The sequence below is a fragment of the Schizosaccharomyces japonicus genome (genome assembly GCF_000149845.2).
Source record: "Schizosaccharomyces japonicus yFS275 unplaced genomic scaffold supercont5.2, whole genome shotgun sequence".
NCBI lineage: Eukaryota > Fungi > Ascomycota > Schizosaccharomycetes > Schizosaccharomycetales > Schizosaccharomycetaceae > Schizosaccharomyces > Schizosaccharomyces japonicus.
Window position 1 is genome coordinate 1,201,018 of NW_011627861.1, and position 17,647 is coordinate 1,218,664.

Genomic DNA, 17,647 nt, shown 5'->3' on the forward strand with positions numbered 1-17,647 from the left:
GTGAAAAGGTTGAAATGGAGGAATTCATAGAGTGGGTTCCAGTGTTTCCACAAATATATGATATTTTGGACTACGTTGGTTATACCCCTGTTTCCGTCCTACAACGCCTAAGATTACATCGTCCATGGTCAGTAGTCGATAATGATCTTCTGTATCTTCATGGCGCTGAAAAGGCGCGTTCATCTGTAAAAATTGACTATTGCGGAGAGCTTAAAACTTACAATGAAGTTTTGTTGCTCGAGGATGTACGAATTGCTAAAATTCATAAGATCGCCAGTCAACGTACCCCGGAGCAAAATGAATCTCATTTGCGTGAGCTTATAAAAAGTGCCGGTCTGTCGGAATTGGACAAATACCTTCATTCTTTAGGAGGTGAACTGTTCTTTTGTCCTTCTGAACCTCTTCCCTCCAATCTTGTGCTGACAGAATGTGCGCAACAGAATTTGAGACAAATTGCACCTCTCCTCCTGCACAAAAAGCCCATCATGCTGGCTGGTCCAGAAGGAATGGGCAAAACCTATTTCCTCACTCAAGTCGGCGCTAAGCTCGGTCAAAGTGTGGTTCGAATTCACTTGAGTGAGTCTACGGATGCCAAAATGCTCATAGGAACTTATGTTTCACCAGAGCCAGGAAAGTTCGACTGGCAACCGGGTATTTTGACTCAAGCTGTAAAAAATGGAAAATGGGTTTTATTTACGAATATTGATCACGCACCAAACGAAATATTGGGTGTTCTTCTTCCCCTTTTAGAAAAGCGCCAACTCCTTATTCCTTCTCGTGGTGAAGTTATCTACGCGAAAAATAGTTTCCAGATCCTGGCAACGTCTACACTCGCCAGGAAATCTGGCTTGGGCTTCCGTTTATGGTCTCATCTTAATTTCGAATTTGATGTTGACGAATCAGTTTCCATTGTATCTGAAGTTTATCCCAGATTGCAAGTGGTAGCACCACATCTCTTCACCGTTTACAAGTCTGTCGTTGACCTTTTTTCTCAACGTGGTTTCTTGTCAGTAGCAAAGGTTTTCCGACGTATTAGTTTGCGGGATTTTTACAAGTTTGTTAAGCGTACAGATGCTTTATATGCTCAATATGGTATAACCTCGCTTAATCATAAAATTCCCGTTGATCTTGAAGAAGCTATCCTTTGTGAAGCTCTGGATGTCTTTGGTGCTTTTATTCCAACTGAGCAAGGCCGTATCGCTGCTTATCAAAGGGTTGGTTTTGAACTAAATGCATCGCCTGAAAAAGTTCAACAAATGGAAACACACACGCCGAAGTTGAATGAGTCTGCTGAACAGTTGCGTATTGGTCGCGTGCTCTTGCCCAAATTTTCCAAGGGTGCCTCTTCTAACAAGTCCACATTTGCTTTCACTAGTTTGGCCCTATCACTTTTGGAGCAGCTCTCCGCGGCCGTTCGTTCTTGTGAACCTTTGCTACTTGTTGGTGAAACAGGTACGGGTAAAACAACGACGGTTCAACTTCTTGCATCGTTGTTAGGACAGAAGGTTACGGTAATCAATATGTCTCAACAAACGGAAGCCTCCGACATGCTTGGTGGTTTTAAGCCTGTCAATCTTAACACGTTGGGTATTCCATTGCACGAAGAATTTCTACGTTTATTCGAAACGACATTCAGTTCCAAGAAGAACACAAAATTTATTACCGCCGCGTCTGATGCCGCACGTCGCTTCAAGTGGAAAAACTGTGTAAAGTTTTGGAAAGAAGCAATACAGCTTTCTCGTAAGATATTAAGCCCTGATAATTCTGACCGGATTTCAAAGCGCAGGCGAAAGAATGTTTCCTTGCTAGATCTTACGGAAATGTGGACGAAGTTTGAGCAAAAGGTGATCTCTTTTATGTCAAAGTTTGACAGTTTTGGAAAGGGTTTTATGTTTTCCTTTATCGAAGGTGCTCTGGTGAAGGCAGTGCGCTCAGGCCACTGGCTCTTACTTGATGAGATTAATCTGGCGTCTGCCGACACCCTAGAGTCTATTACGCAGCTTTTAAGTGGTTATGATTCTGGTATTCTTCTTACTGAAAGAGGTGATTTAACTACTATCAAACCCCATAAAAACTTTCGCATTATCGGTTGTATGAATCCTTCAACCGATGTTGGTAAACGTGAACTTGAACCTTCGTTAAGATCTCGGTTTACAGAGATATACGTTCGTTCCCCCGATACACGACTTAATGACCTTCTTGCTATTATTGCGAAGTACATTGGCCCACTTTGTGCTGGTGATGAGCATGTACTTCGAGATGTCGCTGAGTTTTACCAGGCATCAAAGCGGCTAACTGGTGAAGGAAACTTAGTTGACGGTTCCGGTCAGAAGCCTCACTACACCGTACGTACACTCACTCGCACTCTGACGTTCGCTTCACAGATTGCTTCCATTTTTGGATTGCGTTATTCTCTCTACGAGGGCTTTTGCATGTCTTTTTTGACTTTGCTAGATGAAAAAAGTGAAGATCTTTTGCACACCTTGGCTGTAAAATATACCATTGGGAAGCTTCCAAACGCATCGGCTCTCATCAACCAAGTATCGAAAAGACCTATGGGCGATAATTATGTCCAGTTTTATCACTACTGGTTGCGTAAGGGTCGTTCTTCCATTGTTGAACAACCGCACTATATTATCACGCCTTTTATTAAGAAGAACTTATTGAATTTAATTCGTGCTTGTGCCACAAGAAAGTTTCCCATCCTTATTGAGGGTCCCACTTCTAGCGGAAAAACAAGTATGATTGAATATGTCGCTGGTAAAACCGGTAATAAGTTTGTGCGCATCAACAATCATGAACATACTGATCTTCAGGAGTATATCGGCTCTTATGTTACTGATGAAAAGGGTTCATTAGTTTTTAAAGAGGGTGTACTTGTTGAGGCTCTCCGCAACGGTTATTGGGTTGTTTTGGATGAGCTTAATCTCGCTCCCACCGACGTTCTCGAAGCCTTAAACAGATTGTTGGATGACAATCGTGAATTGTTTATTGCTGAAACGCAGGAAGTGGTTAAACCTCATCCCGACTTTATGCTTTTTGCTACTCAAAACCCACCAGGACTCTATGGTGGTAGAAAAGTGCTTTCTAGAGCTTTTAGAAACAGATTTCTTGAAATCCACTTTGCCGATATTCCGGAAAACGAACTCGAAACTATTCTTTGTCAAAGATGTCGTATAGCACCTTCGTATGCAAAGCGTATTGTTGAAGTTTTCCGTCAACTTTCAATACGTCGTCAATCAACTCGTATCTTTGAACAGAAGAATTCTTTTGCAACCCTTCGAGACCTCTTTCGGTGGGCATCAAGAGAAGCCGTTGGTTATCAGCAGTTAGCCGAGAATGGCTTTATGCTCCTTGCAGAAAGAGCAAGAGATGAACAAGACAAGATAGCTGTAAAAGATGTCATTGAAAGTGTTATGAAAGTGCGTTTGGATCTTGACCATCTGTATGATATATCTCATTTTGAGGAACTAAAATGTTTGGATTGGAATAATGGTCCTTTGTCATCTGTCGTATGGACTAAAGCCATGCAACGCCTGTTTTTCCTTGTTTATTCTTGTGTAAAGAACAAGGAACCGGTTCTCCTCGTTGGTGATACTGGTTGTGGAAAGACGACTGTTTGCCAAGTGCTTGCTGCGGCGCTCGGCAACGTACTTCGAATTGTTAACGCACATCAGGATACAGAAAATGGTGATATTATTGGTGCACTTCGTCCAGTGCGGAATCGTTCTGCAAATAGCAAGGAGCTACTTAGTGAACTTCAAACTTACCTTAAAGCTGATGAAACTGCTTCGTTGGATGCGTTGATTCGGGATTTTGAATCGCTTCCAAAACACAGTGATGCTGCCGTGTGCAGCTCAATCAAGCAGAAGATTAAGAAACATAAAGCACTTTTTGAATGGCAAGATGGTGCGCTGATTACTGCTATGAAAAATGGTGACTTCTTTTTGTTGGATGAAATTAGTTTGGCCGATGATTCAGTACTTGAACGACTGAATAGTGTTCTCGAGATTGGACGCACACTTACATTGATTGAGTATGGTGATTCAGTGCAAACACTAAAAGCCGATGATAGATTTTCATTTTTTGCGACCATGAACCCCGGTGGTGATTTTGGCAAAAAGGAACTTTCACCGGCTTTGCGAAACAGATTTACTGAAATTTGGGTTCCTCCAATGACCAACTTTGAAGATATATTACTCATCGTTGAACAAAAACTGAAGTCCGAGTATAAGCCATTGGCACTTCCCTTAGTGCGTTATGCTCAATGGCATAGTGAAGAATACCGTGTTCATCACGATGGATCAATTATCTCAATCCGTGATGTACTTTCCGCTGTTAATTTTATTAACAATGCACCATCAACAGATTCGGACGCCTTACTGTATCACAGTATCTCAATGGTTTTTATTGATGCTCTCGGCGCTATCAGCACAAACACTATTTCGTCAACTGCTTCTCACTTGGATGAACAAAGACGTATGTGTGTTAAGAAGATATCCGAGTTCGGCAATTTTGATGCCTTTTTGTATTATGAAAGGAAACCGGTCCTTAAAAGTAATAAAGAACTTGTGGAAATTAGCGAGTTTTCATTGCCAACGGGTCCTTTTGTTGACCCGGATTCCGAATTTAGTCTTGGTACTGCGACAACTTGTGTAAATGCCTATAAAGTAATGCGCGCTCTCCAAATCCGAAAGCCTATTTTGCTTGAAGGCAGCCCAGGTGTTGGCAAGACTAGTCTCATCACAGCTTTGTCTCGTATTTCCGGTCACAAGCTAATTCGTATCAACATGTCCGAGCAAACCGATCTGATGGACTTGTTCGGTTCTGACGTTCCTGTCGAAGGTGGAAGTAGCGGTGAATTTAAATGGAGAAATGCACCATTTCTAACCGCTATGGAATCTGGTTACTGGGTTTTGTTGGATGAACTTAACCTTGCTTCACAAACTGTACTAGAGGGACTGAACTCTTGTCTCGATCATCGTGGAGAAGTTTTTGTTCCAGAACTTAATCAAACATTTTCGTCCCACCCTGAATTCCGCGTTTTTGCTGCTCAAAATCCGCATCAGCAGGGTGGTGGACGCAAAGGTTTGCCGCGTTCTTTTGTAAATAGATTTACTGTTGTTTATGTGGAATCATTGAAGCAAGATGACATGCTCATGATTGCAAGACAAAGATACCCAAAACTTGAGCCGGAATTATGTGAAAAGATTATTCGTTATATATTTGAACTTGAAGCTGCTGTTTCCTCGCCAACCTCCTCATTTGGAGCATCAGGTCGGCCATGGGAGTTTAATCTTCGTGATGCTATGAGATGCTTCCAACTATTGTCGAATTCGTCTTTGGGTAATTTGTATCCACCATACGAATTTTTGGACGTTTTAGTATTAAACTGTTTCCGGTCACAAGCGGATAGAGATTATGCTAAAAGCTTATTTGCAAAAGTTTTCGACATGGAGCTTCCCAAGCGTCCCATTTATGTTACCTTAACTCCTTCTCACTTGAAAGTTGGACATTCTGTTTTAGAGCGTGATCAATTTCGCCAGCGAACGAATGCTCTCGAGTCATCTCTTTTGCAGAATCAGTATTCTGTAATTGAGTCTATAATTACATGCGTCAACCAGAAATGGCCTTGCATTTTGACTGGACCCACTGGTTCGGGGAAAACTTCATTAATACGCTTACTTGCTTCTATATCCGGAGCAGAACTAAGAGAGATGGCTATTAATAGCGAGACTGACACAATGGATCTTCTGGGTGAATTTGAGCAAGTTGATTACATTCGAAAAATATCGGACTTTTTCAACGTCGCTTTTGATGCCGTACTTAATTGTTTATTCGAAAGTGGCGAGTCCTCTGATAATTCGGTCATTCAAAAACTAAACTCATTATTAACATCTAATGCTGGCAGTTTGGCTGTTGCTATAAACACACTCTCTTTGGTGATTCCCTTGTTGGATACTTTATCCAGATACTCATCTGTTTTCGGTACACTTTCTAAGAAGGGCGCGCAGCTCCTAAGCTTAGCTTCAACGAGCTCGTCAAGCAATTTTGAATGGGTTGACGGTTTCTTATTAAAGGCTGTTGAATTGGGTTATTGGCTGGTTTTGGATAATGCTAATCTATGCAGTCCTTCGGTTCTCGATCGTTTAAATTCGCTACTAGAGTATGAAGGTGTACTAATTGTGAATGAACGCACGCTCGAAGACGGTCAGCCTTTAATTATTCCACCTCATCCTAACTTTCGATTGTTCATTACTGTCGACCCTGCTAATGGTGAGCTCTCTCGTGCTATGCGTAATCGAGGTGTCGAGATATATGTTGATAATGCCGAGCTTACGTTGAGGGACAAAACTCAACTTCAATTAACTTCGCCATCCCCAGTTGTTTCTCCAGTTGATGCTGAAGCCTCGAGTCGGTCACTTATGCTTTACACAATCCAACAACTTATCTCAAATTTTGGATCGATTGAGGACAGTGCGCCGATATTGGCAACTTTCTTTAGCCATCTTTCGCATTCAGATTTTTCTGTGCTAACTTTAGTATTAGCGCAGTATGGCGACTTAACAAATTCTCCAATTGTTGAGCATATGAAATCGATTGCTGACTTGGATTCCTATAAGCGATTCGAACTTTCAACGTTTTCGCGTTTTAATAGTATTATTTCAACGGTCTCGGAAGCTGACATTATATACTATTCGGATCCCGTTAGTGTCACCAACGAAATTCAAAGATGGAATGACGCTGAATCGGTTGAAAGAATGCGCCATTCACTCCAGACATTGAATGGTGCACGGATGCTGTACTTCTACGCCTATTCAGTTTTTGTACGTTATACTAATGTTAAATCAGCAACATCCGAATCACAATCCTACCTTCGGAGGAGTGCTTTCGCATACATGAATGGATTACCGTCTTACAAGGATTCACCTTCTAGTCTTTGGACACTTCTTTCAGCTTTGGCAGAATTTCTCAGCTCCGTCTTCACTGGGGATTTGTTGCTTGAGAGTAAAAGTTTTGAAATCCAACACTTGATTAAATTAACACATCTCTGGAATCTTACTTTTATTTGGACTGATGTTGCGACAATCGATCGCAGTCGACTTTTTGTATACTCATTTATGCTAAATGGATGGCTAAACGAGGCTGAAAGCATGGGACTTACGAGTCGTTTCAATGTCCCTTCACAAGCCATCAAACAGTTTTCTTTGTCAATCAATTTAGAAACTGGTGTTTATGTTCAAACGCTATGGGATGAATTTCATCCTATGGTTCCCTTAAGTTTGGAATCTTGGAAACTATGGACAAGACTTCACATGACACTCATTTCCTACATGTCGGCGAATTTTCCTTCGCTTTCTTCTGAGAAGAACGCTGTCAAAGTCGTCCAAGCTGCTTTGTCCGTTGGAAAATCTATACTTAATGATGATGGCTCAGTTGACTTTGATTCATTTTTCACTAAGTTGGATGAGGGTGTTATATCCCTCAAAGACATTCAGAAAGCACAACTGCCTGAACCCGTTCAAAAGGCTTTCAAGACACTGATTTCTTTGGATTTGTTTGATATTTTTTCAAACAATATCAGTAACTTTGTAGAGTCAACTCATGAATATCTTGTTGGCGCTTCGATGTATCTTGATGACCCCATGGATCTTTTGCAATTTATTGTTAACAGAGATTCTAACCCGCTTTATTGCAATTTATTCTCCATTGATACTGCTGTTATTCGATCTGGAAGTATGTTCCAATCTTTTTTTAAGGCGTTTTCTTACCTGTCGGACAATGCCTCTATTACAAATTATACAGTATACAGAGACATTAAAGATACCTTATTATACCACATAACGAAACGGTCAAAGTCCATTGTTGCAGATTTCACAAGAAAGTTAAGTACGGTTTTGCTGCAGCGCTATGTCTTTGCTATTACCGTGGTGAAGAATTTCTTAAAGCCTCAGTCGTTCCAAGATCTCGTGCAACTTTGTGCATCACAAAATTCTGCTACTTCGGACAAAACGTTGCTTGAAGTTATCAACACTATGCACAGCACCCTCTCTGAGGCTGTGAAAGAGTTTCAGGGCCCCGCACATTTCCTTTTGGAAACACTTGAGAGTTTACGGTCTTCTTTAACTGAAACTGATCCCAACCACAAGCTTAATTATCAGGGATTAGCGTTCGTTAAGTTTTCCCAATTTATGCTATGGGCATATGTTCCTGATAAACCCTATGATCCTGCCTTGCGTCCTTTGGTGCAGGGTGAACTTAAAAAATATCTTTCTCATCAACTTGAAATTCAAACTTTGACTGAGAAAGTATTGGAATCTGCCAATACTGGTTCTGATACGAGTCCGCTAATTTTTAAGCTTGAGCATCAGAAAAAAGACTTGTTTTGTGATAACGTTTCGTCCAATGTATTCCGCTCATCTGACCTGTCAAGCAATCACTTTTTTGATGAACTTAATTTCCTTTCTAGCTCTATCGTTCGTACAGAAAAGGCACATTCGCTTGCAATCTCTCTCGTTTCGAAGCCATCAAAGGAAGTTATTGAAGAAACGTACTCTTTTAACTCTAAATGGATTCATTATGCTATGCGGATTACTGAGCTGTATCCTCAATATACTGACCTCACTGCGTTCATGACTTCTATGTTGAGCTTCGGTATTTTTGGCCTGCAAGTATTGTGTTCTTCGATCAATGAGACATTGGATCCCAATTCAAAAGATGTTAACGAGCTATTCACCTTGTTACTTCTTCCAGAAGTTATCAGCAAAGGTGTTAGTTATCTTAAAGTTGAAAATGTAATTTCAATTTGTGATACCCTTGATGTCAGCCCTATTCTAAAGCTTCAACTCTTGCTGTACTTTATGAAGCAGTTACAATTGCCTTCTAGGTTGGCAACCGATAGCGATACATTGAAATCTTTGAACGTAATTATTTCTCAGTTCTCGGCTTACAATCAGCGTCTTGCTGAAGCAAAGGCAGAACAAGCGCTTGAGGAATCTCGTACTTACCGCACCAAAGAGCTTAATCTGCATGATAACGAATACCTTCAGATTTTTGTTGATTATGATGTCGAACCTGAAACTGATAGCTCAACAAGTGGACTTCAGTTTGATCAATTCGCACGTTTGCAACATGAGTTCTGGGAGAATTATCGTAGTATCACGTTAGGGAAAGGAGACGCCTATAAAAGTAACGTACTTTTTGACAACGGTGTTACTTTGGCAACGAACTTACTCTCCAATACGAAGGATGTGAGTCCGTATCATATCGAAGATTCTTTTGCATCGATTTTCACTAAGGGCTTATTGACATTGAACGACAATTCAAAAGACCGTCCAACTTCGATGTATGATTTCTACAGAGACAGCAATGAGCAAGAAGCATTGAGTCTGGTTCCATTGTTGAAGAGCATGCAATGCTCTGTAGACAAAGTACTCTCTGTTTGGCCGGAGAATGCAACATTGCAAGCTTTGGATTCTGCCGTCCGCGAAGCCATGGATCTTTCGATCCGTAGCCCTGTTGCGAAATGTTTATCCAAGTTAGAACAAGTCTTTCATCATCTATCTGAATGGGAAAAGGTTGCCAGTCGTGAGTTTTCCCTTTCTGATCAGCTTGAAAAGGTGAAACGGCTTATTATTCATTGGCGACAGTTGGAATTGAGCAACTGGTCACCTCTTCTAAGAGTTGAAGAGCTTCATACTAGTGACGAAATTCTTCCAAAGTTTTATCCTATAATTGATTTCTTCGTGTTTAAAGCCAAGAAGTTGTCTAGAAGTGGGAATGCTCAAGAATTGCAAGAAGCTGTTGGAATCATTATGAGCTTCATTCCCACTGTGAAAATCGGCGAGTTTGCAATCTGTCTAGGACAGTTGAAGTCGCTTGTGTTCCATTGCCTTGCTCAGGGGCTTAAGTACTCAGCTGCTATTATTGCTAATGTTTTTTACTACTTTGATCAATTCTCTCAAAATATCGAAAAGTCCTTAGCTTCGCAAAAATTGACTTTGGAAAAAAGCATTAAGGATAAAATTAAGCTAATGAGCTGGAATGACACCAACGTTTACGCTCTCAAAGAGAGTGCAAAGAAAAGTCATCATGAACTGTACAAAATAATTCGAAAGTACAGGGAGGTTCTTGGTCAACCTGTCCTTCCGTTACTTGCACAGCAACCATCACTTCCCTCTATTGACACACAGTTAGATGTCTTTAAGTCACCCGTATTTACGGCAGTTGTTCGTTCGGATTTAGCGAATACTGTTCCCCTAAAAGATCATGGATTCCCGCCACGGTTTGTCAATGTTGGGAAGACTGTAAGGATGATGCAGCATATGTTTTCGCCAGTGAGGTTTTCTGAAGAGTTCGTAAGCTTTACCAAGAGCGTAGTCAGTACCTCTAAAGAACTGGCTTCTTTGACGCCTGGTACACTTACGGATGATAATCTCAGCGAGGTGAAGCACTTGAAGTCGAGAAAGCGCAAACTTTACATTGACACGGTAAAGCAGCTTAAAGAGTTCGGGTTAAAATACCGAGTTCCAGTAAATGTTGAACTCAAGCAAGGAACAATGAATGCACTTCTGGCATCTATGTCTTCATTCGTACAGATGAATGATAAAGGCTTGTATTCGACTGATAATTGTTGTGTTGCAAAACTTGTTGATTATCTTCCAAAGTTGAAGGCTCTTCCTGCAGGACATCATGATGATTTAAGTGACGCTGAAGTGTCGCGTGCTCTTGGACTCTATCACAGTTATATGGAATTGCAAGTTCCTCTTCGTTCCGAGTTGACTGACTTTATTTACGATGTTGATGTACTTGAAAAGCTGATTGATACGATTCATCAAACTGATTGTTCTGAATCTCCTACAGAAAGTAACCTTTGTTTTAATATCTTTGCGTCTAAACAACAAGAACTTCACTCGCTTTTGAACCTCTGTCGCATGACCTCAACTACCTTTACTGCTCAGGAAACTATTTCCTCATCACAGAGTCACCCCGTATTGAATATGCTCGAGGAGATGGAACGTGTGCTTATCGTCCTGATCCAGAGTTCTTCCTATTTTGTTTCGGCTGCTTCCCATGAGTCGCAACATTCTGCATTCGGGGAATTACAATCAATCAATTGCACATTAACTGATATGCTTTCTGAGTATCCATTCTTTGCTCATGGTCTTGTACCTCTCAAACTTGAGCTCGATCATAGCATAAGTGAATTGTTGAAAGCGACGGAAAGCACAGAGGTGGTTAAAACAATTAAAAAGAAGGTCTCTACTTCTTCTGATACGATCTTGGCTGCGATTGAGAATTTTGCAAAGTGTTCTAAGGATTTGACTACTGGTGACGCGTTTCGGTTCCCGGCTATGGTTGCCCAAATGAGGCAGCTATTAAATGCCATTTCACCGAAGTCTACGATTCATCAACTTACTCGTGTACGTAAGTTGTTGGGCAAGGGCATAAACAAATTGGATTATTCGCTGATTGGTGCTATATTCTCTAACTATATATCAATCTGTCGGCAGTACCTTAATTCTGTAAAGGCGTTGGCACACGATCTCGTTACATATCATCATCACCTTAACGCCTGTTTTCTGAAGCTTGCATCAATATACCTTGTCATTTCTACCTCGGGTTTCTGCTCTCCAGATTTCTCTTCGGATTCCAAGGAAGCCGGTGAATCTTTAGAAAGTGGTACAGGACTTGGTTCTGGAGAAGGTGCTGAGGATATTACCAACCAAATCGAGGAGGATGAAGACCTGACGGAGCTTGCTGAAGAGCAGGATGATAATGAAAATGACAATGAGCTCGAAGAAAGGTCCGATGCTGTTGAAATGGAAGATGGTCTCAATGGAGGACAAGAAGAACAAAAAGACGCTGAGGAAAGTAACGATGAGGATGAACTCAGCGACGGAGATTTGGATGAAGAAGTTAACTCCTCTAACGACAATGAACAGTCTCTTGACGAAAAGCTTTGGGATGAACCCAATGAAGAAACTCTGGGTGACAATGAAAGTAAATCAAAAGAGAGATCCAAACAAAATAACACTGAAAACTTGGTGTCAAACGAGGATGGGGGTGACTCCGAAGTCGACGAAGAAGCTTCTGATTCTGAGGCGGTTAATGAGGATGTCGTTGAAGATGAGTTACCGCGACCGGATGAGTCGGAAGTGAATGAGATTAACGAGAGTGAAATCTTGGATTTACCCGACGACCTTCAACTTGATGCTGGAGATGACGAAGAAGGCAGTGCCCCTGAAGATTCTGGTGAGGACGATGGTGCGCCCATTGAAGAAAATGAAGAAGAAATGAATACTCCTATGGAAAATGAAGAGGTTTCTATGGAAGATATCGCTCCTGAAGAGACTGGTTCCCCTGAAAAGTTAGATGAGGAATTAGAAAACGCCGAAGATGACATTGGCGACATCGACGAGTCAATTCCGGATAAGGATGATGAAAGCCCCGAGTCCACTGAGAACAGTGAAAATGATGAGGCATCGGAAGCTGAAGCTACGGCTGGACATGAAGATGCAGAGGATGAGGAAGACAAAGTAGAAAACGATGATACGAATGAGTCTGAAACTGAGGTTGCAAACGAAACGACTGAAGGTGAAGATTCCAATACTAACGTGAACGGTGTCGGTGACAGTCTGAACGAAGACAAACCGCAATCGGATGAGCATATGGAAAACCCTGACGAGGACTTGAATGAACCTTCGGTTGGACAAGCTCCTCAGGCCCAAACAGGTGAACAAACGGAATCGAACGAACAGTCAGAGGCTCAATCTACGGAGTCTGCTGCTTTGGATGAACAGTACAAGACATTGGGTTCTGAACTTGAGCGCTGGAGTCGCGTCAAAGAGATACAGTTTTCTTCCACAGAAGACCAAGAAGAGTCTAAAAACCCAGAAGATGCAACCGAATTTGAACATGTCAACGAGGAAAGTCAAAGTAACATGCAAGCGATGGGTAACGCTGATTCGGAGCAATCGAAAGCAATTGACTTCTCAAACGAAAAATCTAAAACCGATGCCGAAACTGAGCATGCGGATATGGAAGATGCAGTTGAGGAAACCACCGATGCTTTGCAAGATTTGGAAGTTGGATCTTCAGACCGTGAAGACGACGAAGTCGATACAGATACAGCTAAACCAATTGTTGAGAAAGCTCTTCAGGCTCGTGAGCCCTCGAACTTTGATGATGTATCCGACGACGATGATGAAGTTGATTGGGAAATGGATGGTGTCCCAATTCTGTCTGTAACTGAACAAGGCTCAATGGATACTGACGAAGCTCGAACTCTTTGGTCTCATTATGAGCGATCAACACATGAGTTGGCAATTGGTCTCTGCGAACAGTTGCGATTGATTCTCGAGCCGACTCTCGCTACAAAAATGCAAGGTGATTTTAGATCTGGAAAACGACTGAACATGAAACGTATTATTCCTTATATTGCCTCACAGTTCAAGAAGGACAAAATTTGGATGCGTCGAACAAAACCTAGCAAACGTACTTATCAAGTAATGCTTGCAATTGACGACTCTAAATCTATGACCGAATCTAAAAGCACTGGCTTAGCAATGGAAACCTTGGCTCTTGTCTCAAAAGCACTCTCACTTTTGGAAGTCGGACAAATAGCCGTAATGAAGTTTGGGGAACATCCTCAGCTACTCCATCCTTTCGATAAGCAATTGACCTCGGATAGTGGAGCAGACTTACTCTCTCATTTTACTTTTGAAGACTCTAAGACTAATGTTTTGGAACTTACAGAGGCTTCAATGAAGCTGTTTAATTTCGCGTCGACTGCAGTTCAGCGAAGAGGATCACGGACTCTTCATCAACTTGAAATTATCATTTCTGATGGTGTTTGTGAGGATCATGATAGTATACGGAAAGTGTTAAGAAGAAGCCAAGAAGACAATGTCATGGTTGTTTTTGTTATTTTGGATAACATTTTGTCTCAGAAAAAGTCTTCAATTTTGGATATCAATAAGGTCCGCTATCTTACAAAGCCTGATGGCTCCATGGAATTGAAGATACAGCCGTACATTGATGAGTTCGCATTCGACTGTTTCTTAATTGTCCGCAATATTGAGGAATTACCACAGTTGCTAGCTTCCACTTTGAGACAATGGTTCCAAAAAGCTGCAAATTCGTGAGTATAATACTTTAGACTACTATTCTACATCTTATGGTTTCTGGGTTTGTATGGTTTAGATTTATTTAGGTTTCGAGTTATGAAATAAAGCGTTTTACAATTATATGTCGGACTAGATCTTGTATTGATTCTTGTATGACTAGGTATACGTTGAGATTTTGCGTTCCTAGAAGACTTTAGTTTAATTATTATCAGCTTTTTCGGAGGCCACTTGTTGAAACCACATATTCTTGTACATTCCGTTCTCCTTTTTAAGAAGTTCATCATGTGTTCCCTGCTCAACAATAGAACCGTTGGCGATACACAGAATTTGATCAGCGGATGTTATTGTCGAAAGTCGATGCGCAATTACAAGGACTGTCCGACCTTTAGCAAGGTGAGAGAGCGATGCTTGTACTTGTCGCTCAGTAGCTGTGTCGAGGGCAGACGTAGCTTCGTCGAGCAGAATTATGGGAGGATTCTTCAGCAAAGTTCGAGCAACAGCTATACGTTGTTTCTCACCGCCGCTCAGCTTTAGTCCTCGTTCTCCAACTCGGGTTTTATATCCTTCAGGAAACTTTATAATGTTGTCGTGAATCTGTGCAGCCTCAGCTGCTTTTCGTACTTCGTCATCTGTGGCATCAGGCTTTGCATATCGTATATTGTACATGATCGTGTCGTTAAAAAGGGTAGTATCTTGAGGAACCACTCCGATTGAAGATCGTAAACTAGACAAAGATACATCGCGAATATCTTGGTCATCAATCAAAATTTGACCGCTCTGCACATCATAGAAACGTAGAATTAAACGCATTATAGGTTGACTTTCCTCCACCTGATTCACCGACGAGCGCAACAACCTTTCCTGGTTGCGCAACGAAACTCACATTTTTTAAAACAGGTTTTCTCGCATCGTAAGCAAACGAAACATTCGAGAACTCAACTTTTCCGTTCGAAACCTGTAACTCTTTACAGTCTGGACTGTCCTGAATAGTAGGTTTCTCATTAAAGAGTTCCAACAGTCGTTCTGCATCAATAAGACTGTTTTGAATAGCTCTATAGTAAGTACCAAAAAAATTAAGTGGTCCTTGCAATTGAATCATATATGTCAAAAGAACAACAAAATCACCAACTTTATCAGTGCCATATATAATTCTGTATGCGCTGAGGATACTTGTTGCCGTGAGACCTAGTGTAAGAATACTACCTTGAACAATATTGATGACGGACAGACTGGAAGAAACCCGCCATTCGTGCCTTAGATAGTCATCAACCGCACTTTCATATCGATTGTTCTCATAGTCGTCTGCGTCGAAATGCTTAACAGTCTCATAATTCATAATTGAGTCATTTTGCACGGCATAACTTTCACGCCAGCTGTTTACCATTTCTCTCCTTGCTCTTGTCCTCCAAGCAGTGATTTTTACGGTTGTGTAGCAATATAGAAGCGTCATGATGAGGACGATTATGGAGAAATAAATGTCGAATTGTAGCAGAAAATATACCATTGCAATAACCATATCAAACATAACCGGTGTTATTTGGAACACGACCTGCTCTGTAAATGTATTTACAGATCCACCCCTGCTAAGTGCAGCAAGTACTTCACCTCCCTTTTTATTTAGGTGAAAATCCAGTGATAAGTTTAGCACATGTGCAAGTGCTCTCGTAGACAAACTTTTATATGTGTACTGGGAGACAGGAATCCAAAGGTAGGAACGTAGAGAACCAAGTAAACCCATATTTCCTTGGCAAAAACGATAAAATACGTACAAGATGATTTCAACCCAGGGAATAGCTCCAAGGTTTTCAGAAAGCTTGTCTGTGATTATACCAAGTTGTCTAGGAGCAAGAACATTGAACCATCTTCCTGCAAGTAGTAAAAGGATACAGGCAACAAAGTGAACCTGTAGCAGAAAGTTTTTACTTGGCCATAACATAGGTAAGAATATCCTGAAAGAGAGCAAGTACGTAAATAAGGAAGAGGATTTGTCAGGCTTAAGCCTTGTTCGTGATTCGAGATTCTCTTCAATACCAACATCTTCTTCCTCGGTGATGATGCTTTCCTGGTGGACATGCCGCCGTTTTGCAATATAGACAATCAATCCAGTGAGGTACAATAATACACGAAGAAAACGAGTTGCATATAGCAATCCGTTATAATAGTCGTAGAATTTCCTGGATCGACTTAAGTATATGAACTCAAAAACTAAACCAACAAACCAAGCATAAAGCAAATGAACGCGATATGCACTGAAAAACGAAGATGCTTGTCGGGATAGTTTTGAGGAATCGTTCAAGTTCACGATAACAATGGTCCAAAATAAGATCAATAATATATAAGACACTATTACGGGCTTTGCGACGGTTGACCCAGAAGATATGTAGTTCGCTAATGCAATGAACACGTCCAGATACTAAAAGAATGCGTCAGTTTCAGACATTCTAGCGAGCTCGTAATCTTACCAAAGTACACAATATACCGATGCTCCATTTCATTGACAACCGTCTTGGCTCCTTTCCAAAACGAGGACGACGACTAAATCGGACCGGTTTCTGTCGTCTTTGAGCCTCCTTAATGGAATGAGTTAAGAGAAGAACATAGTAACCGACAAATAGTAAAGTAACCTCTGTAACTATCAGCTTCGGTCCCCTTATGTTTAACATCATATTGAGGAATAGAAAGCTTTCCTAGGCTAAAATAGGAATGGGACAGCGAGCAAAAGACTGTTTTAATTGCAAAGACAAGGTTACGCGGTAAAATCCGCTCGCAACAGCAAGAAACAATGTGATTTAACACGCTAAAGCCGCTTAAATGTATAAGATTGTTGTTGTCGTTGTGAGAACTTCATAAACCAGTTCTCGTGCTGGATACAATATAGAAACTGAATCTTGATGACCAATGAAACGGTCTAAACCCAAATGGTACGGAATGTAAGATGTTACGAAATTAAATGCGTACGAATGTCGTTTTGAGAATGGTTGCTGGAAACCGGCAAAGCTTTTTCAGAAGGAAAATGACATAAGTTCTACGATGGTTTCACGTAATCGCATTCCATGCGGTTTAAAGAATAGTCAGTACGACGACAGATACGAACATGGGTATTCAAAAGTTACCGAGAGTTTAACTGAATGCAATTCGTTAACAAAAACTGGAGGATGCGTCACAAGTGTATCGGCAGTTACTGCAACAATGGAGGAAATTTTGTTACTAACACAATATTAGCTGAAGTATACAAGATTGTTAGTGATTACTATGGTCTACAAGTATGAAATAGTCTGTAGATGATTTTGCTTCTTTTGATACTCTCAAATTACACCCATTGTCTAAATGTCAATTTTTTCAAATCTTCAAAACAACGAATTGTCTCTTTGAATATGGTCACGAACGCTGGATTATAGTACAAGTGTCGGTGCTTGTGTTATGTTTGCTGTATTAAAAGCAGCTATGATAATGGACATACACAACAATTCAATGTTTACTTAATCAATATTGCAATTCGTCATTTCTTAACAAAAGCA

The 17,647-nt window shown here is 41.0% G+C and overlaps 2 protein-coding genes across 2 annotated transcripts; one reads left to right on the top strand and one right to left on the bottom strand.

Moving 5' to 3' along the window:
* Positions 1–14: 14 nt before the first annotated feature.
* SJAG_03496 (midasin) lies at positions 15–14,147 on the top strand (the record flags this gene model as incomplete). The annotated part of the gene is made up of 1 exon (XM_002174604.2): positions 15–14,147. One exon carries the CDS (start codon positions 15–17, stop codon positions 14,145–14,147), a length of 14,133 nt encoding a protein of 4,710 aa, XP_002174640.2.
* A 180-nt stretch (positions 14,148–14,327) lies between these two features.
* On the bottom strand, positions 14,328–17,134 carry SJAG_03497 (ATP-binding cassette-type vacuolar membrane transporter Hmt1; the record flags this gene model as incomplete). Its single annotated transcript, XM_002174605.2, has 3 exons — positions 16,592–17,134; positions 15,013–16,542; positions 14,328–14,960 (listed from the first exon to the last, which is right to left on the bottom strand). Exons 1-3 carry the CDS (start codon positions 16,793–16,795, stop codon positions 14,328–14,330), a joined length of 2,367 nt encoding a protein of 788 aa, XP_002174641.2. The 5' UTR covers positions 16,796–17,134.
* Positions 17,135–17,647: the final 513 nt, after the last annotated feature.